At 50.7% G+C, this 17,239-nt stretch overlaps 1 protein-coding gene across 3 annotated transcripts in view; it reads left to right on the top strand.

The window, feature by feature from the left end:
* The first annotated feature begins 2,762 nt into the window (after positions 1–2,762).
* Positions 2,763–17,239, top strand: part of NPC1L1 (NPC1 like intracellular cholesterol transporter 1) — a 29,684-nt gene continuing 15,207 nt past the window's right edge. Inside the window, exons 1-10 of one of the 3 annotated variants that reach the window (XM_008050552.1) lie at positions 2,763–2,859; positions 3,759–5,284; positions 7,883–7,983; positions 8,338–8,510; positions 8,799–8,927; positions 9,407–9,589; positions 10,184–10,298; positions 10,474–10,601; positions 11,966–12,103; positions 12,335–12,424. In XM_008050552.1, coding sequence (XP_008048743.1) covers positions 2,806–2,859; positions 3,759–5,284; positions 7,883–7,983; positions 8,338–8,510; positions 8,799–8,927; positions 9,407–9,589; positions 10,184–10,298; positions 10,474–10,601; positions 11,966–12,103; positions 12,335–12,424 — 2,637 coding nt within the window. In that variant the 5' untranslated portion in view covers positions 2,763–2,805. Of the gene's footprint in view, positions 2,860–3,758; positions 5,285–7,882; positions 7,984–8,337; positions 8,511–8,798; positions 8,928–9,406; positions 9,590–10,183; positions 10,299–10,473; positions 10,786–11,965; positions 12,104–12,334; positions 12,425–17,239 lie in introns of those variants that run through there. The other 2 variants (XM_008050553.1, XM_021708824.1) reach the window with 2 other exon arrangements.

Genomic DNA, 17,239 nt, shown 5'->3' with positions numbered 1-17,239 from the left:
ACAAAATTGGTAAAGTCCAACAACAAGTACATGATGAAGGTGAGACTGTGGTGAGATTGTACCTTCACGTGTTGTCGATGTCAGTGGAGTCATAGGCCTCAGGAAGCCATTGCGTGTTCACCATCTGGGATTGGCATCAACCCTCCACTGGATATCAATGACTGAGAATCTGATAATTACCTGATAAATCCTGGATTAGCCTGAGGGAAGAAATGGTGAACTGTGTACTTAAGAATCGTAAACATTGTACTCTGACTCACAAATCTCATCTCTAGGAAGTGGTTTTAAGGAAATAAATTCAAAAAAAGCAAATATCTTTAGGCACAAAGACGCTAACCAGAAACTTATTTATACTAATGAAATATTGAAAATCAGCCCAACATTCAGCATTAGAAGGGCAGAGGATTCATCTCTTCTGCGGATCATAATTGAGGGGCAAACGTGCTCATCAGAGACTAAAGGCAATGGTGTGTAATTATGTTAAAAGTCAAGAGAAAAATCTAAACGCATGAGTGTTCACATCACGTGATCGCAACTTAGCATATGTGCCCCGAGGCAAGGCCCTGGAGGGACTTGTACATAGGCAGTGGGTGGTGAGATTGTGGGTAAATGTTTTTTTTGTTTGTTTTTGTTTTTTTTTTTTAGTTGGAGTCTCACTGTCTCCCAGGCTGGAGTGCAGTGGCCCACTCATGGCCACCCAGCGTCGACCTGCTGGGCTCTGGGGATCCTTCCGCCTCAGCCTTCCAAATTGCTGGAACTACAGGCGTGCACTACCATGCCTGGCTAATTTTTTTTTTTTTAATTATAGAGACGAAGTCTCGCCAAGTTGTGCGGGCTGGTCTCGAACCCATGGGCTCAGGCAGTCCACTCGCCTTGGCCTCCCAAAGTGCTGGGATTACAGGTTGAGCCACTGAGCCCAGCCCACATTTTCATCTTTTATTCTGAGTTGAACTATACAACTCTCATGCTGTTTGTGTTTCAGAAAAGACCCCAAGAGATCATGTATCTGAGCTCCATCTATATGTGCTGCTGTGCTGGGCAAAGCTGGACTTCAGAGTCTCACCTTGACAGGCGTGTGGGCCCTGCACCCACTGCAGCAGGTGCTAGGTTGGCACTGGGCCCCTCCCCTTGGTACTTGTAGCCCCCACGTGTGCCAGCTGTGACTTCTTGCCATGAGAGCCACCGCCCTGCCTGGGGCTCTTGACATGGAGTGTGCTGACCACAAGGCTAGTACTAAAACTTTGACGAGTGTTCTCAACCAGTGGTAGATGGAGGTGGCAGGAAAGTGGCCCACATCCTTATTCCTTGGAGAGGATCCTCTGGGGCATGTCCTCACCAGCTCCTGGAGGTCCCCAGGGGCAGGAGCAGCTCTTGAACACGTCCTGGTTGGCTTCCTTCTATTCCTTGGCTTATTCCCCACTCACCTACTGCTGCCATCTGGGGTCACCTCTAAATAAACTATTTGCACTGGGATCCTTGTTTCAGGGTTTACTTCTAGGGGAACCAGATGACAACACCCAGAACAAAGGATGCAGAAAGACCAGCTTCGTGAGTGGTAGAGATTCAGGGTCTGCCCGCCAGGGGATAGGGGACAGTGCTTGGACCATTGACCCCTTCCTCTCCACCACAGCTGTCTTAAAGCCTTCAGGGTCCGCTTGGCCCTGTCTTGGTCTCCTTCCCCTCAGCCTCTGTCTGCCCCTGTGTGAGCCTGAGTGGTTCCCTGATGAGTCAGGCCAGGGTCCCTGGAACACAAGAGACAGCTGAACTAGGCAGCGAGCAGCAGGTTTCTCCCTGTAGCTGTCTCTAGCTGATGGCCGCACAGGAGATGTTCTGAACCGGTTGCCCTTATCTGAAGCTAGCCTTGGCAATGGGGGCCAAGGTCATGGCCTATCCTGGTGATAGTGAGAGCCCAAGGGAGACCTTGAAAATTCCTATCAGGAGAGAGCAGAAGGTGTGTACCATGCCCCTGGTCCTTGGTGGGGCAGGGCTGTAGCTCAGGGCTGCCAGCCATGCTCTGTCACCCACTAAGGTTGGCTGGTGGGCCAGACCGGAACAAGGGACAAGCTGGAAAAGCCAGGAGAGGTGGGGGAAGGAAGAGCGAGGTGAGAGAAGGAGAGTCTCACTCCATCTGGGATCTCTGTCAACTGTCACGCCCTGAAATGAGCTGTTCTTTCCCTTTGCTGACTGGAGGAGAGGACTTTTGTTAATGCGTCACTCCACCCTCGGTGTCCCTCTGTTATCAGGCTGTTAATATTAATTAACAACAGTTGCTAAGGATGATCGTGCAGAAGGTGCTGTCTGAGCCCACAACTGGCCCTGGTCCAAAGAGGGGGAGGGGCAGAGTGGGGGCCTAAGGCTGAGCCAGGGAGGCCGTGGAGATTCCGGGACTTTGCTGAGCCCCCGAGGCCAGAGCCCAGCTGGTGCCTGATCCCACCTGTGTCTTCTGGCCCTGGCGCCAACTCCAGCAGAGGTCAAGTGGGGGCTAACAGCCAGCTGTCACCCCCAGCTGGCTCGGCCCTCTGGCTTTGGTCGCTTTGGGAAGTGGGCAGAGACCCCAGCACCTCCACGAGGAGGCTCATCTCACAGGGGGGCCTGTGGGGTGCAGTTGAGGGGTGAGAGGGATGAGAGCTGGTGGATTATTAACCAGCAGGGCTCAGCCTCATTGGTCCCCAGCCCAGTCAGGCCAGGGCTGTCATCAAGGGGGAGAGGCTCCCTTAATGTGCGTTCAGCCTTCGGCTATCCCTGGCTGTCCCTGGTGTCCCTGAGGCCTGGCCCTGCTCCCCGCTGACCCTTCCCAGACCCGGGATGTTGGAGGCTGGCCTGAGGAGCTGGCTGCTCTGGACCCTGCTCTTGCACTTGGTGAGTCCAAGTGCTTGAATCCACACCCCTCTGCTTTTGGTTGGGGGCCCTGGGGACAGCTGTATACCAGGTGGGGGCTGCCGAGTGACAGTGAGGGAGCCTCAGAGTCTGGGGACCAGGCTGTTCTCTGGACACACAAGGAATCTCAGGCCTCCCACAGGAGGGGTGCGGGGTGAGGGTGTCCAGTTCATGGGCTTGAATGAACACAAGAGTCAGGGAGAGGCAGCTGGACTGGGGTGCTCTGAATCCCTCCCATTCCTGGCCCTGCTGTGGGATCCTGACCTGTGGTAGAAGGATTGAGTCAAGGAGGTGCTGCGGGGGGGAGAGTTTCCTGATCAGCGTCACTTGTAGAGGACTGAGTGTCCTGGGCGTTGGAGGAAGTCCAAGGCTTTCGCCTCTTAAGTTCCTCGCTCACCACATATCTGGGAGGTGGGTGATGGCTTTCAGCTCAAGCTGATGAAGGTGGGGGGTATGGACTCCTGCACAGAATTCCAAGAGATGCTGGCCTGTGGATGTAGTGTGCACCTAGGGGATGCAGGCTGACAGCAGTGTGGGCAGAGCCTAGCACCCACAAGGTGCCTTGGCATCACCTCTGCCTCCCCATCTGTCCCCTGTCCTCTCCAGCGTGACCTTCCTAAACAGCAGACGTATTTACTAGGTCACCTTCTCTTTGGCGACCCAGTCACCCCCAGGAAGAAAGGCCTGGCTGCGCCATCCACTCGTCACTCCCACACCGGCCAGCTAGCACATGCCCCCAGGAGGCTTCCCACGGATCCCTTCCCTACCCCTGCTCTGTGTCCTTCCTACCCCATGCCCTCCCTGGCCGCCTGTTGCCCGGAGAGCATCCAGTGGAACTGACCAGTGCCAAGGCCTGTGAATGACATTACTCTGCTCCACAGACCCAGAGCGAACCGTACACACCTATCCACCAGGCCGGCTACTGTGCCTTCTATGACGAATGTGGGAAGAACCCAGAGCTGTCCGGAGGCCTCACATCGCTGTCCAATGTGTCCTGCCTGTCCAACACACCAGCCCGCAACATCATGGGCAGCCACCTGCTCCTATTACAAAGAATCTGCCCCAAGCTCTACAATGGCCCCAGCACCCAAGCCTGCTGCTCTGCCAAGCAGCTGGTGTCGCTGGAGGCGAGCCTGTCTATCACCAAGGCCCTCCTCACCCGCTGCCCAGCCTGCTCTGACAATTTCGTGAATCTGCACTGCCATAACACCTGCAGCCCCAACCAGAGCCTGTTCATCAACGTGACCCGCGTGGCCCAGAGAGAGGAAGGCCAGTCCCCCGCCGTGGTGGCCTATGAGGCTTTCTACCAGCGCAGCTTTGCCGAGCAGACCTATGAATCCTGCAGCCGCGTGCGCATCCCTGCGGCTGCCACACTGGCCGTGGGCACCATGTGCGGCGTGTACGGCTCCACCCTTTGCAATGCCCAGCGCTGGCTCAACTTCCAGGGAGACACGGGCAATGGCCTGGCTCCACTGGACATCACCTTCCACCTCTCAGAGCCTGACCAGGCCCTAGGGGGCGGGATGCAGCCTTTGAACAAGGAGATTGCACCATGCAATGAGACCCAAGGCAACAGTACAGTAGCCTGCTCCTGCCAGGACTGTGCTGCGTCCTGCCCTGCCATAACCCAGCCCGAGGCCCTAGACCCTACCTTCTACCTGGGCCGGATGCCAGGAGGGATAGCCCTCGTGATCATCCTCAGCTCTGTCTTTGTCTTGCTTACCATCCTCCTTGTGTACCTCCGCAAGGCCTCTGACAAGGACCAGTGCAAGAGGAAGGATCCCATGGCAGGCGACAGCCTCTCTGACAGGATCAGCCTCTCCAGTCACACCCTCCTTGGTCAGTTCTTCCAGGGCTGGGGCACATGGGTGGCCTCATGGCCTCTGACCATCCTGGTTCTGTCCAGTGTTGTGGTGGTGTCCTTGGCAGCGGGCCTCGTCTTCATGGAGCTTACCACGGATCCTGTGGAGCTGTGGTCAGCCCCCAGTAGCCAAGCCCGAAGAGAGAAGGCTTTCCATGATCAGCACTTCGGCCCCTTCTTCCGAACCAACCAGGTGATTCTGACGGCTCCCAACCGGTCTAGCTACAGGTATGACTCTCTGCTGTTGGGGTCCAAGAACTTCAGCGGGATCCTGGCCCTGGACCTGCTGCTGGAGTTGCTGGAGCTGCAGGAGAGGCTGCGGCACCTCCAGGTGTGGTCGCCAGAGGCGCAGCGCAACATTTCCCTGCAGGACATCTGTTACGCCCCCCTCAGTCCAGACAATGCCAGTCTCTCCGACTGCTGCATCAATAGCCTTCTGCAGTATTTCCAGAGTAACCGCACACGCCTGCTGCTCACGGCCAACCAGACGCTGACAGGGCAGACCTCCCAGGTCGACTGGAGGGACCACTTTCTCTACTGTGCCAAGTGAGTCCTTGGCAAGGTGCAGTGGAGGAGCGGGTCAGGGGGTTGGCTGCCATGGCCTCCTGGGAACCAGGCCAGGCATACAGACATCCTGAGGGACCAGGGGCAGCTATTCCGAGGGCTCTGTCCTGGGGCCGCGGTGTGCCTGATTGTCTCTGTCCCTTCTCCGGCCCCACTCCCTTGTCCAGAGCTCCTGCCCCTGCAGCAGTTTTGCATGTTTAGCTCCGACTCACTTGGTCTTTCTTTCTTTCTTTCTTTTTCTTTTTTGCAGCATAACGACTATTTATTTACATAGCATTTATATTGTATTAGGTATTATAAATAATCTAGAGATGATTTAAAGTATACAGAAGAATGTGTGCATATTACATACAAATTCTATGCCATTTTATTTATTTAATTGACACATGTTTACAGAGAATATGATGATGTTTTTATATATTCACTTGGTCTTTCTAAGGAGCTTCTTTTTTTTGGAATCGGAATCTTACTCTGTTGCTCAGGTTGGAGTGCAGTGGCATGCGCATGGTCACCTCAACCTCGACCTGCAGGGCTCAGGCGATCCTTCCACCTTAGCCTTCCAAATATCTGGAACCACAGGCATACACCATCATGTCTAGCTAATTTTTTGATTTATTGTAGAGACAAGGCCTGGCCAAGTTGCCTAGGCTGGTATCGAACCCCTGGGCTCAGGCAGTCCTCTTGCCTCTCCCTCCCAAAGTGTTGGGATTACAGGTGTGAGCCACCCTGCTTGACTCTGAGGAACTTCTGACATGTGAGAGTATCCTGCATGCTCTTGGTTCGAGTCTCATGGAGGAATCTGATTGGCCTAGCCATGTTTGTGTTTACTTTGTTTTTCTGCTTGTTTTGGTGCCGGGCCCTGTAGGGCCATGGGTAGTCCATGAGGTTCCCTGGCGTGAAGGGAAAAAGGTGCCCTCAGGCAGGAACTGTGGATAGTCTCAGACACCAGGGTTGGGTGTCCTAGGACAGGCCACAGTCATACACCCTCACATTGTTTGGGGTTCAGTCCCTGGCTCCATCTGTTCTGGCGTGGTGCAAATAAGATGCCAATGAGACCACAGGGCTGAGAGGTCAAGAACACAGGGCAGCAGGTGGGCCGGCGCAGTGGAGGTTCTGTGAGGTTGGAGCAGAGCAGACGAATTTTCTGTACTCTGCTTCGTGAGCAAGTGGGAGTTAAAAGGGCAAATAGTATCTTAGTGTTATTATGAAAACAGCTTGAGCCAAATGTGGTGGCTCATGCCTATGATCCCAGCACTTAGTGAGGCCACGGCAGGAGAACCACTTGAGCCTAGGGATTCGAGACCAGCCTGGGCAATGTAGTGAGACTTCGTGTCTATAAAAAATACAAAAATTAGCTGAGTGTGGTGGTATGCACTTATAGTTCCAGCTACTGGAGATCCTAAGGTGGAAGGATCCCTTGACCCCAGGAGGCCAAGGCTGTGGTGAGCCGGAACCACACCACTGCACTCCAGCCTGGGCAACAGAGCAAGACCCTATCTTAAAAAGGAAAAAAAGAAAAAGAAAACAGTTTTGATCTTGCAGACCCTTGATAGGGTCTCCAGGACCCCTGAGGGCCCCAGGCTACACTTTGAGAACTACTGGGTTAGACAAAAGAGCCGTGCTCTCTGGCCCCACTTCTTGGCTCTGCACCCCTCAGCTGAGCTCTAAGATTAGGCTACTTCCCGGAATGTCTCTGCATGCATCCAAGGGATGTTCCTCAGAAATGGAAGGACCGAGAGGGGCAGTTGGTTGCTCCGGGGAGGCATTGGTGGCTTGGCCCAGCTTCATGTCTGAGCGCAGGTTTATAGTCCTTGTACATGACCTTTCTTTTAATTTTGGGTGCTCTTGGGTGTTAACTCTTGGGTGGCTCGATGATCTCCATTTCACAGGTAGGAAAACAGGCCCAGAGGGGTGTGGTGAACCGCTTAAGGCCACATAGCCACCAGCACTCTCAGGAACAGCTGGTGACTGATGCTCTTATTCATTCAGAGCCGAGAGTGTATAGACAGCTTTGTTCAGGTATCCCCTCAAGTCTCTGCAACAAGGAGCTTTCAAAATGGGTTACACTGAAGGGCATATAGACTCGTCTGAGGGCATCAGGAGGGTCAACTGTGGGCACATTGGTTCCTGGGCTCCAGGGCCCTGAATCTGAACTCAACTGAAGGGTTTTGGGATCCCCAGGTAGGAGGAGGTGGCTGAGAGAGCAGGGTTTCAGAGCCTGTGCCAGACTCCATGGCGTGATGCTCAATCTGCTGTCTTCAATTAGGAGTCAGAAAACGACAGAGCTGGGCAGGTTGGGTAGGTTTGAGAGAACATGAGAAGCACAGAGAGACAGTGCTCAGAGCAACCCCTGCCTGGCACAAAGTCAGCTCTAACCCACTCCGTGGGTGGGGCCCGCATGAACTCTCATGGGAAGAAAGTCACTCAGGACTCACTGAGTTTGGTTATGTGTGGCCAGTGGCTCCCAGTTCACCTTCCACGGTACAGTGGGCCTGAGGCAGGTGGAGGGGATAGGGCGGGGCCATCAGGACTGGGCAGGGCCAGAAAAGGCCTCTTTCTTTTGTGATTGTCTTCCTCCAGCGCCCCGCTCACCTTCAAAGATGGCACGGCCCTGGCCCTGAGCTGTATGGCTGACTATGGGGCCCCGGTCTTCCCTTTCCTAGCTGTGGGTGGGTACAAAGGTAAGCCGAGTGGGCCCTGGCAGGAGGCTAAGCAAGATGCTATATTGGGGCAGGAATAATAGGCAGGAAGGTGGGAGTGATGGGGAAGCTTCCTGCAGCCCAGGTGACCTGGTGTAGGAAGCTGCAGGCCAACCCTGTCCTGCCTCCTCTCTACCACTTCCTCATCTCGTAGCTCTGCTCAGGTGCTCTGGCTTTGTGCTTGGGCCCAAGGGTCTTGCCTTTGACTGAGAGAAGTGGCATGTAGGGGGTAAGGCCATGGTGGGGGAGGAGTGGGAGTGGGAGGCGGGGGTGCAGCTGGAGTGGGGGAGGGGGAAAAGGGGACAGCTGGAGGGGGCTGAGCATTTCTTATCCTAGGGAAGGACTATTCTGAGGCAGAGGCTCTGATCATGACGTTCTCCCTCAACAATTACCCTGCTGAGGACCCCCGTCTGGCCCAGGCCAAACTCTGGGAGGGAGCCTTCTTGGAGGAGATGCGAGCCTTCCAACGTCGGACGGCTGGCATGTTCCGGGTCACGTTCATGGCCGAGGTAGGGGCTATGGGGTTCCCAGCTCTAAAAGTGCAATCCAGGTAGTCTCTGAGGTCAGTTCCTGTGTACCTCCTCTGGCCTTGGCCCTTCCTGAGTGACCCTGGGTAGGGAACGCACACTCAGAATGGAGAGATTGTGATTACTGTTCTTGTAGCCTCACTGGGGCTTATGGCGGGCTACTGGACACTGTGACTCAACACATGGTGAGTGCCCAGTGACTGAACTCTTGAGAGCTGGCTTGGCTGGAGTAGGCATGGTCAGTGGGGCTGGTCACGTGTGTGTTCACAGCGGTCTCTGGAGGACGAGATCAACCGCACCACAGCTGAGGACCTGCCCATCTTTGCTGTCAGCTATGTGGTCATCTTCCTGTATATCTCCGTGGCCCTGGGCAGCTACTCCAGCTGGAGACGACTGGTGGTAAGAAGTGGGAGGGACACAGTGAGCTGGGCAGGCCCAGGGCTCCAGACATCTCCAGCAGGGTCTTCTAAAACTTTCCTAACCAGAGTACCTCAAAGCAGCAAAGTGGACACACCCACAGAGGCTCCCTGGAAGGGTGATATTTCTTGGAAGTGTTCTGTGTTGGAAGGTCAAAAGCAGTTTTCTTTCTGTTACCTAACGTACCTCCACCTGTCCAAATATAAAGCTAATACTTAAAATGCCTTGCTCAGGGAAGATGGGGCAGGCTCACCTGTGTGCCTCTGGGTGCCACGGACCTGCCCTTGGGAGGATGATTGCAGAAGAGCTTCGGCATGACACCACCGGGGGAAGTGCCGAGCACATGTGGGCACCGAGGGTGCTTGCCTGCTGCCTGTGTGACCCCCACCCCCAGCCTGGGCTGGGGAGCATATTGGGCAGGTGCCGTGGTGGCTAGGGGGCTGAGTCTGGTTGAATTGCAGGTGGATTCCAAAGCCACGCTGGGCCTGGGCGGGGTGGCCGTGGTCCTGGGAGCAGTCATGGCTGCCATGGGCTTCTTCTCCTACCTGCGTATTCGCTCCTCCCTGGTCATCCTCCAAGTGGTTCCTTTCCTGGTGCTGGCTGTGGGGGCTGACAACATCTTCATCTTTGTTCTTGAGTACCAGGTAAGAAGGGAGGCGTTCTCCATGCTGCCAACTGCCCCTTCTACTCCCAGCCCTAGCCTCCTAGCCAGAGGGAATTTTGGCATCAATTTGCTGGGTCTTCTTGAAGACTCTTTGTGTGTATTGACATTCATGTTTACAACACCTGTAGCAAATAGAGTGTGTTGGCATCAGTGAGCTCATCCCATCTGTGTCATTCTGGAACTTACTTTTTGTTAACCCCATACAACTTTTGGTAAATGCTTTCTATATTAGTACATTAGAGTCACCTCCCATCTTGCTGCTACATAGCAGTCCATGATAAGGACAAGTCAGAGTAGTTTTAACCTCTCCATGCTGGTGGACATTTGGAGTTCCAAGGATGCTTAGAACACAGATGCTCTAGACATCCCACATGCAGTAAGCATGTCTCCGGGCCAGACCCTGGGAACAGAAAGTGTGGCCATGGAGAGTGGTAGGGTTTGTTCTTGATTCAGAAAGGTCAGAGCAACTCCTCAGGCCTGGCGGAGTCTCTGGACACTTGCCAGCTCCCTGCTGGCCTTCAAGGCGTGGTGCCCTCGGAGGGCTCTGATCCCTATCCCTGGTGTTCCCACACAGAGGCTGCCCCGGAGACCCGGGGAGACGCGGGAGGTCCACATTGGCCGAGCCCTGGGCAAGGTGGCCCCCAGCATGTTGCTATGCAGCCTCTCTGAGGCCATCTGCTTCTTCCTAGGTAAGTCTGGGGCAGACCCTCCCTGCTCTGGGCCAGCTGGGTTAGTGCAGGAGCCCGGGAGTTCTCAGAGGGCTGTGGGCATGGGGCGGACCCCTCTCCCTCTACACCCTGTGTCTGTAGGCTCCCACCCTGTTCCTGAAGCCAGAGTGCCCTGATAGCTTCTGCCCCGCAACAGGGGCCTTGACTCCCATGCCAGCTGTGCGGACCTTTGCCCTGACCTCTGGCCTTGCGGTGATCTTTGACTTCCTGCTGCAGATGTCAGCCTTTGTGGCCTTGCTCTCCCTGGACAGTAAGAGGCAGGAGGTAGGAGCAGTTGGGCCGGGATCGAAGGACCCTGGCTGGGAGATGGAGTGGCCTCACTGCCACAGAGATGGCCCAGAGAGAGGGGTGTGGGGCAGGGGCTTTGTGCTGGGAGAGGAATATTTGGGCCACATATTCCCTAATTTCCCATGGAAAATAACTTTATTTAGGCACGTTTTGGAAATATGATCAAACCTCCTAAGGGACATGAGGTTGTGAAATAAAATACAGTTGACCCTTGAACAATACAGAGGTTGAGGTGCTAACCCTCCACACAGCTGAAAATTCACATATAACTTTGATTCTCCCAAAACTTAACTTAAAATAGACTACTGGAAGCCTTATGACAACATAAATAGTTGATAAACATACATTGTATATGTGGATTATATGCTGTACTCTGATAAGTAAGGCAAGCTAGATAAGAGAAAATGTTATTATGAAAATCATAAGTGGGCTGGGTGCAGAGGCTCATGCCTGTAATCCCAGCACTTTAGGAGGCCATGGTGGGAGGATAACTTGAGCCCAGGAATTCAAAACAAGCCTGAGCAACATAGCCAGACCCCGTCTCCACAAAAAATTTTTAAAAGTAGCTGGACATGGTGACTTGTGCCTGTAGTCCCAGCTACAGAGGTGGGAGGATGGCATGAGCCCAGGAGTTCAAGGCTGTGGTGAACCATGATTGTGCCACTGCATTCCAGCCTGGGCGATGGAGTGAGAACCCCCCAACTCAAAAAAAAAAAAAAGAGTAAATGTATTTTCTTTTCCTTATGATTTTCTTTTTTCCTTTTTTTAGCCGAGTGCAACCACATACCATCATGCCCGGCTAATTTTTTGATTTTTTTTTTAGAGATGAGGTCTTGGTGTATGGCTTAGGCTGGTCTCAAACTCCTGGGCTCAAGCAATCCTCCTGACTCACCCTCCCAAGGTGCTGGGATTACAGGGATGAGCCACTGAGCCCAACCTTATTTATTCTTCATTAAGTGGAAGTAGATCATCACAAAGGTCTCCATCTTCGTCGTCTTTGAGTTGAGTAAGCTGAGGAGGAGGAAAATGACGAGGAGGGGGTGGCAGAGGTGGAAGGAAATCCACGTATAAATGGACCTGCTCAGTTGCAACCTGTATTGTTCACGGGTGAACAATAAATGAGAGGTTGACAGGAGTCGAGCTGTTGGTGATGGTGTAAAAATCAAATATATTTCATCAAGATAGAAAACAAAAGGCAAACAGCATACTGGCACACATGTCCCCACGAGTGGTACTGGCACGGGCCACTCACGGAAGGTGGCTGGCACTCCTCAAGGGAGGGAGGTAGTTCCTGGGGTCTGCTTTGTGGCCACCTTGAGGGGTTGCTTCCCCACCTCCAGGCCTCCCGACTGGACATCTGCTGCTGCGTCCAGCCCCGGGAACTGCCCCCGCCAGGCCAGAGCAAGGGACTCTTGCTTGGCTTCTTCCGCAAGATCTACGCCCCGCTTCTGCTGCACTGGTTCACCCGAGGGGTTGTGGTGAGTGGACTTTGAGTCATGTGAAGGTGGGGACTAGACGGGCACCTTGCCTCACAGAGAGCTGAGTTGAGGGGTGGAAAGGGTGCCCAGGTCCAGGTGCTGAGGCTCAGGGCTGGATGAAAGTCTGCCCAACTCCAGAATGTTTCCCATGACATCCCAACTGACTCAAATCTGGGGGACGATGGAGGGGCTGTTGGGCAGAGAGGTCTCATGCAGCCTTTCTCTCCTTAGATACTGCTGTTTCTGGCCCTGTTTGGAGCCAGTCTCTATCTTATGTGCCAAATCAGCGTGGGCCTGGACCAGGAGCTGGCACTGCCCAAGGTGAGCCCAAGCCCTTCCCACCCCTCGATGCCCTGGGATTCTGGGAGGGGCAGCAGCACCCAGCAGGTGGGGGCCACACGAGCCAGAGGCTTGGCTGGCTCAGCACCTTGCAGGTGCCCTCAGTGGACCTGGGGAGAAAAACCACATCTGTGCATGAAAAGCCCAAGGCCAGCCCCTGGCCACTGTAAGATAGATACCCCAGGTGTCTGGAGGGCTGTCCACATGAGGTGACTGGCCACAGACAACGACGGACAACTTGCTGAATGCCTGCTCTGTGCTCAGCACTGAGAATCCTCTAGGAGAAGGCAGAGGCTCAGTGGAAGGAAAACCGCATGTTTGGAGGAGACCTCTAAGGTTGCATAGAATTTCCAGAGGAAGATGGTGACAGATTGACCTGTGGGAGGCTGGGGTGAGCCGGATGTGGGAATGACCATGGGGTGGGGCAGGAGTCTAGCTAGAGATTGGGGGTGCAGTGGGGAAGGGTGCTGATCACCAGGTCAGGGCCAGTCAGTGTGCATGGTGGACAGGCATGATGCGTCAGCCAAGGCCGAGGATGACTGCTTATCTAGGTGTGCACCAGAGGTGGCCATGGACTGGTGACCATGAGGAAGCAAAGCTAACAACACAAGTCTGAAACACATGGCCAGACTGTGTGGCCAGGCTCTGGGGAGAAGGAGGGCATCATTTGGGCTTGATGTCTAGGACCGATCTGGGGAATGTGATGGAGATTTGGGTGAAGGTCTGGGCACCGGCAGGAGTTCCAGAGGGAGCAGCCAGGCCCACAGCCAGCAGCAGGGCTGAGCGGGGTGTACCTGGGGTAGAAGTCTTAGGTGGTGCTGACCGGAGGTCCTGGGAGCTAGATGATGAAGGAGAAGGGTGGGCATCTCAGGACCTCACCTTTGAGTGTTCATTTGGATGGAAAGCAGTCAGAAAAGACAGCAAAGATCACAGAATGAATCTGCCACCTACGAAGCCCTGGGGCTACATCACAGGGTTGAAGGGAAGAGGGTCCCCAGTGCCTAGAGAGCCAGAAAGAAGGAGGTGATGAATTGTGAGACCCTGCTGCATTTGTTTTTTTAAGTTGGGAGTCTCACTCTGTCACTCAGGCTGGAGGGCAGTAGCATGATCACGGCTTATTGCAGCCTCTACCTTTTGGGCTCAGGCATTCTTTCACCTCAGCCTCCTGAGTAGCTAGGACTATAGGCATGTGCCACCACACCTGACTGACTTTTTTGTTTTTGTAGAGATGAGATGTCACTATGTTGCCCAGGCTGGTCTTGAATCCTGGGCTCAAGCAATCCTCTCACCTTGACCTCCCAAACTGTTGGCATTACAGGTGTAAGGCACTGTGATTTTATGCTAATGTCTTTTGTTTACTTTTCTGTTAGGGACATTTGTTTGTTTCTTACTGATTTTTAAAAAAATTTATTATTAAAAAAATTTTTATTGTGGGCCGGGCTCGGTGGCTCAGTCTGTCATCCCAGCACTTTGGGAGGCCGAGGCGAGTGGATTGCCTGAGTTCCCGGGTTCAAGACCAGCCCGGGCAACTTGACGAGACCTCATCTCTACAATAAATAAAAAAGTAGTAGCTGAGTGTGGTGGCGCGTGCCTGTAGTTCCGGCTACTTGGAAGGCTGAGGCAGAAGGATCAGGAGAGCCCAGCAGGTCGATGCTGGGGTGGCCGTGAGTGTACCACTGCATTCCAGCCTGGGCGATGGAGTGAGATTCCAACTGAAAAAAAAATTTCTTATTGTGATAAAATACACAAAATATAAAATTTATCATCTTGGCTAATTTTAAGTGTATAATTCAGTGTTAAGTATATTTATATTATTTAGCCACCATCATCTATCTCCATAACTCTTTCCTTTTTGCAAAATTGAAATTATATCCAATAAACAGTGACTCACATTTTCCTCTCCCCTAGCTCCTGATGGCCATCATTTGACTTTGTTTCTATGGATTTGACCATTCTAGGCACCTCATATAAGTATAGTCATACAATATTTCTCCTTTTGTGACTGGCTTATTTCACATAGGATGATGTCTTCAAGATTCATCCATATCATAACATGTGTCAGAATTTTTTCCTTTTTTTTTTTTTTGCACTGGAGTCACTCTGTCGCCCTGGCTGGAGTGCAATGGCATACTCATGGCCACCCCAGCATTGACCTGCTGGGCTCTGGCGATCCTTTTGCCTCAGCCTTCCAAGGAGCCAGAATTACAGGCGCGTGCTATTGTGCCCGGCTAATTTTTTATCTATTGTAGAGGTGAGGTTTCACCAAGTTGCCTAGGCTGGTCTCAAACCCGTGAGCTCAGGCAATCCACTTGCCTCAGCCTCCCAGAGTGCTGGGATTACAGGCTGAGCCACCAAGTCCAGCCATTTTTTTTCCTTTTTAAGATTGAATAATATTCTATTATACATATATACTACATTTTATTTACTTATTCATCTGCTGTTGGACATGCCAGTTGCTTCCACCTTTTGGCTATTGTGAATAATGCTGCTATGAGCATAAATGTTTGAGTCCCTGCTTTCAATTCTTTGTGTATATACCCAGAAGTGGAATTGCTATACCACATGGTCATTCTATTTAAAAAATTTAAAGGTTACTTTATACTGTTTTTCACAATAGCTCCACTACTTTAAATTCCCACCAGCAGTGCGCAGGGTTTCAATTTCTTCATATCCTCACCAATACTTGATATTTTCTGGTTTTATGACCAGTAGTCATCCCAGTGGGTGTGAAGTGGTATTTCATTGTGGTTTGGATCTGCATTTCTCTAATGATTAGTGATGTTGAACAGCTTTTCATGTGCTGATTGGTCATTTATATATCTTTTTTGGGGACATGTCTATTTATAAAGTCCTTTGCTCATTTTTAAATCAGATTATTTGTATTTTTGTTGTTGTTTTAAGAGTTTTTTCTATAGTCTAGATAACAATCCCTTATCAGATATGTAGTTTGCAAATATTTTCTACTTTTCTGTAGGTTGTCTTTTAACTTTGTTGCTAGTGCCCTTTTATGGAAAGAGATGTTTAAATATTCATAAGGTTCACTTTGTTTATTTTTTCTTTTGTTACCTATGCCTTTGGGTCATATTCAATAAATCACTGCCAAATCCAATGTTATGTCTTCTTCTACATTTCTTCTAAGAGATTTATAGCTTTCAGTCTTACATTTAGGTCTATGATCTATTTTGAGTTAATTTTTGTATTCAGTATTAGGCTAGGCTCCAATTTTATTCTTCCGCATGTGGATATCCAGTTTTCTTAGCACCATTTGTTGAAAAGTCTGTCCTTTCCCACACTGAATGGTTTTGGCATCTTTGTCAAAGATTATTTGACCATTAGTCAGGTGTGATGGCTCATGCCTGTACTCTCAGCACTTTGGGAGGCCAAGGTAGGAGTACTGCTTGAGTCCAGCAGTTCACGTACAGCTTAGGCAATATAGTGAGATCTCGTCTTTACAAAAGAAAAATAAAAAAATTAGTCAGGCATGGTGGTGTGTGGCTGTAGTCCCAGCTACTCAGGAGGCTTGAGCCCAGGATTTTGAGGTTGCCTTAAGCCATGATCATGCCACTGCACTCCAGCCTGGGCGAGAGAGTGAGAACCTGACTCAAAAAATATATATCTGACCACATATGTGAGGGTTTATTTTGGAGCTGTCCATTCTGTCCCATTGGTTCATGTGTCAGCCCTTATGTCAGATTCCACACTGTTTTGATTACTGTAACCTTGTGGTAAAATTTGAAATCAGGAAGTGTGAATCTTCCAACTTTTTTCTTCTTTGTCAAGACTTTTTTGGCTATTTGGGTTCCTTTGAGAGTCCATATAAATTTTAGGATGAAGTTTTCTATTTCTTCAAAAAATGCCAGTGGATTATGATAGGGATTTCACTGAATCAAGATTGCTTTGGTAGTATTGTTGTCTTAACAATATTGTCTTCCCATCCATGAACACAGCATGTCTTTCCATTTATTTATGTCTGCTTTCGTTTCTTTCAGAAATATTTTGTAGTTTTCAGTGTGCAACTCTCACTTTTTTGGTGATGTGAATTTCTAAGTGTTGTATTTTTTTTATGTCATGGTAAATGGAACTACTTTTTGAATTTTCTTTTTAGATTGCTCATTGTTAATGTGTAGTGATGCATTGATTTTTGTTTGTTGATTTGTCCTGCAACTTTGCTGAATTTGTTGATTAGTTCTAACAGTTTTTAAAAGTAGAATCTTCAGAGTTTTCTGAATATAAAATCATGTAATATACAAATGGAGATAATTTTATTTCTTTCTTTCCAATTTGGATGTCTTTACTTCCTTCTTCTTTCCTAATTGCTCTAAAACTTCAAATACTATGTTGAAAATAAGCAGTGAAAATGGGCATTCTTGACTTGTTCCTGATCTTGGAGAAAGCACTTTCAGTCTTTCACCATTGAGTTTGACATTTGCTGTGGGTTTTCACATATGGCCTTTACTATGTTGAAGAAGATGCCTGTATTTTTCATTTTCTGAATGTGTTTATTATGAAAGAGTGTTGGATTTTGTTCAATGCTTTTTCTGCATCAATTGAGATAATCATATGTTTTTTTCTTCATTCTCTTAATGTGGTACATTACGTTAATTGATTTTCATATGTTGAACTATCTTTGTATTCCAGGAATAAAGTCCACTTGTTTATAGTGTATAATCCTTTTAATATGCTTTGAATTCAGTTTGGTGGTATTTTGTTGAGGACTTTAGCATCAGTGTTCATAAGGAATATTGGTCTTGGGTTTTCTCTTTTTCTCTTTCTTTCTTTCTCTCCCCCCCCCCCCCC

Source organism: Carlito syrichta, unplaced genomic scaffold (genome assembly GCF_000164805.1).
Source record: "Carlito syrichta isolate Samal-C Ts95f unplaced genomic scaffold, Tarsius_syrichta-2.0.1 Scaffold150267, whole genome shotgun sequence".
Classification (NCBI taxonomy): domain Eukaryota; kingdom Metazoa; phylum Chordata; class Mammalia; order Primates; family Tarsiidae; genus Carlito; species Carlito syrichta.
This window is presented reverse-complemented; position numbering and strand designations above follow the sequence as displayed.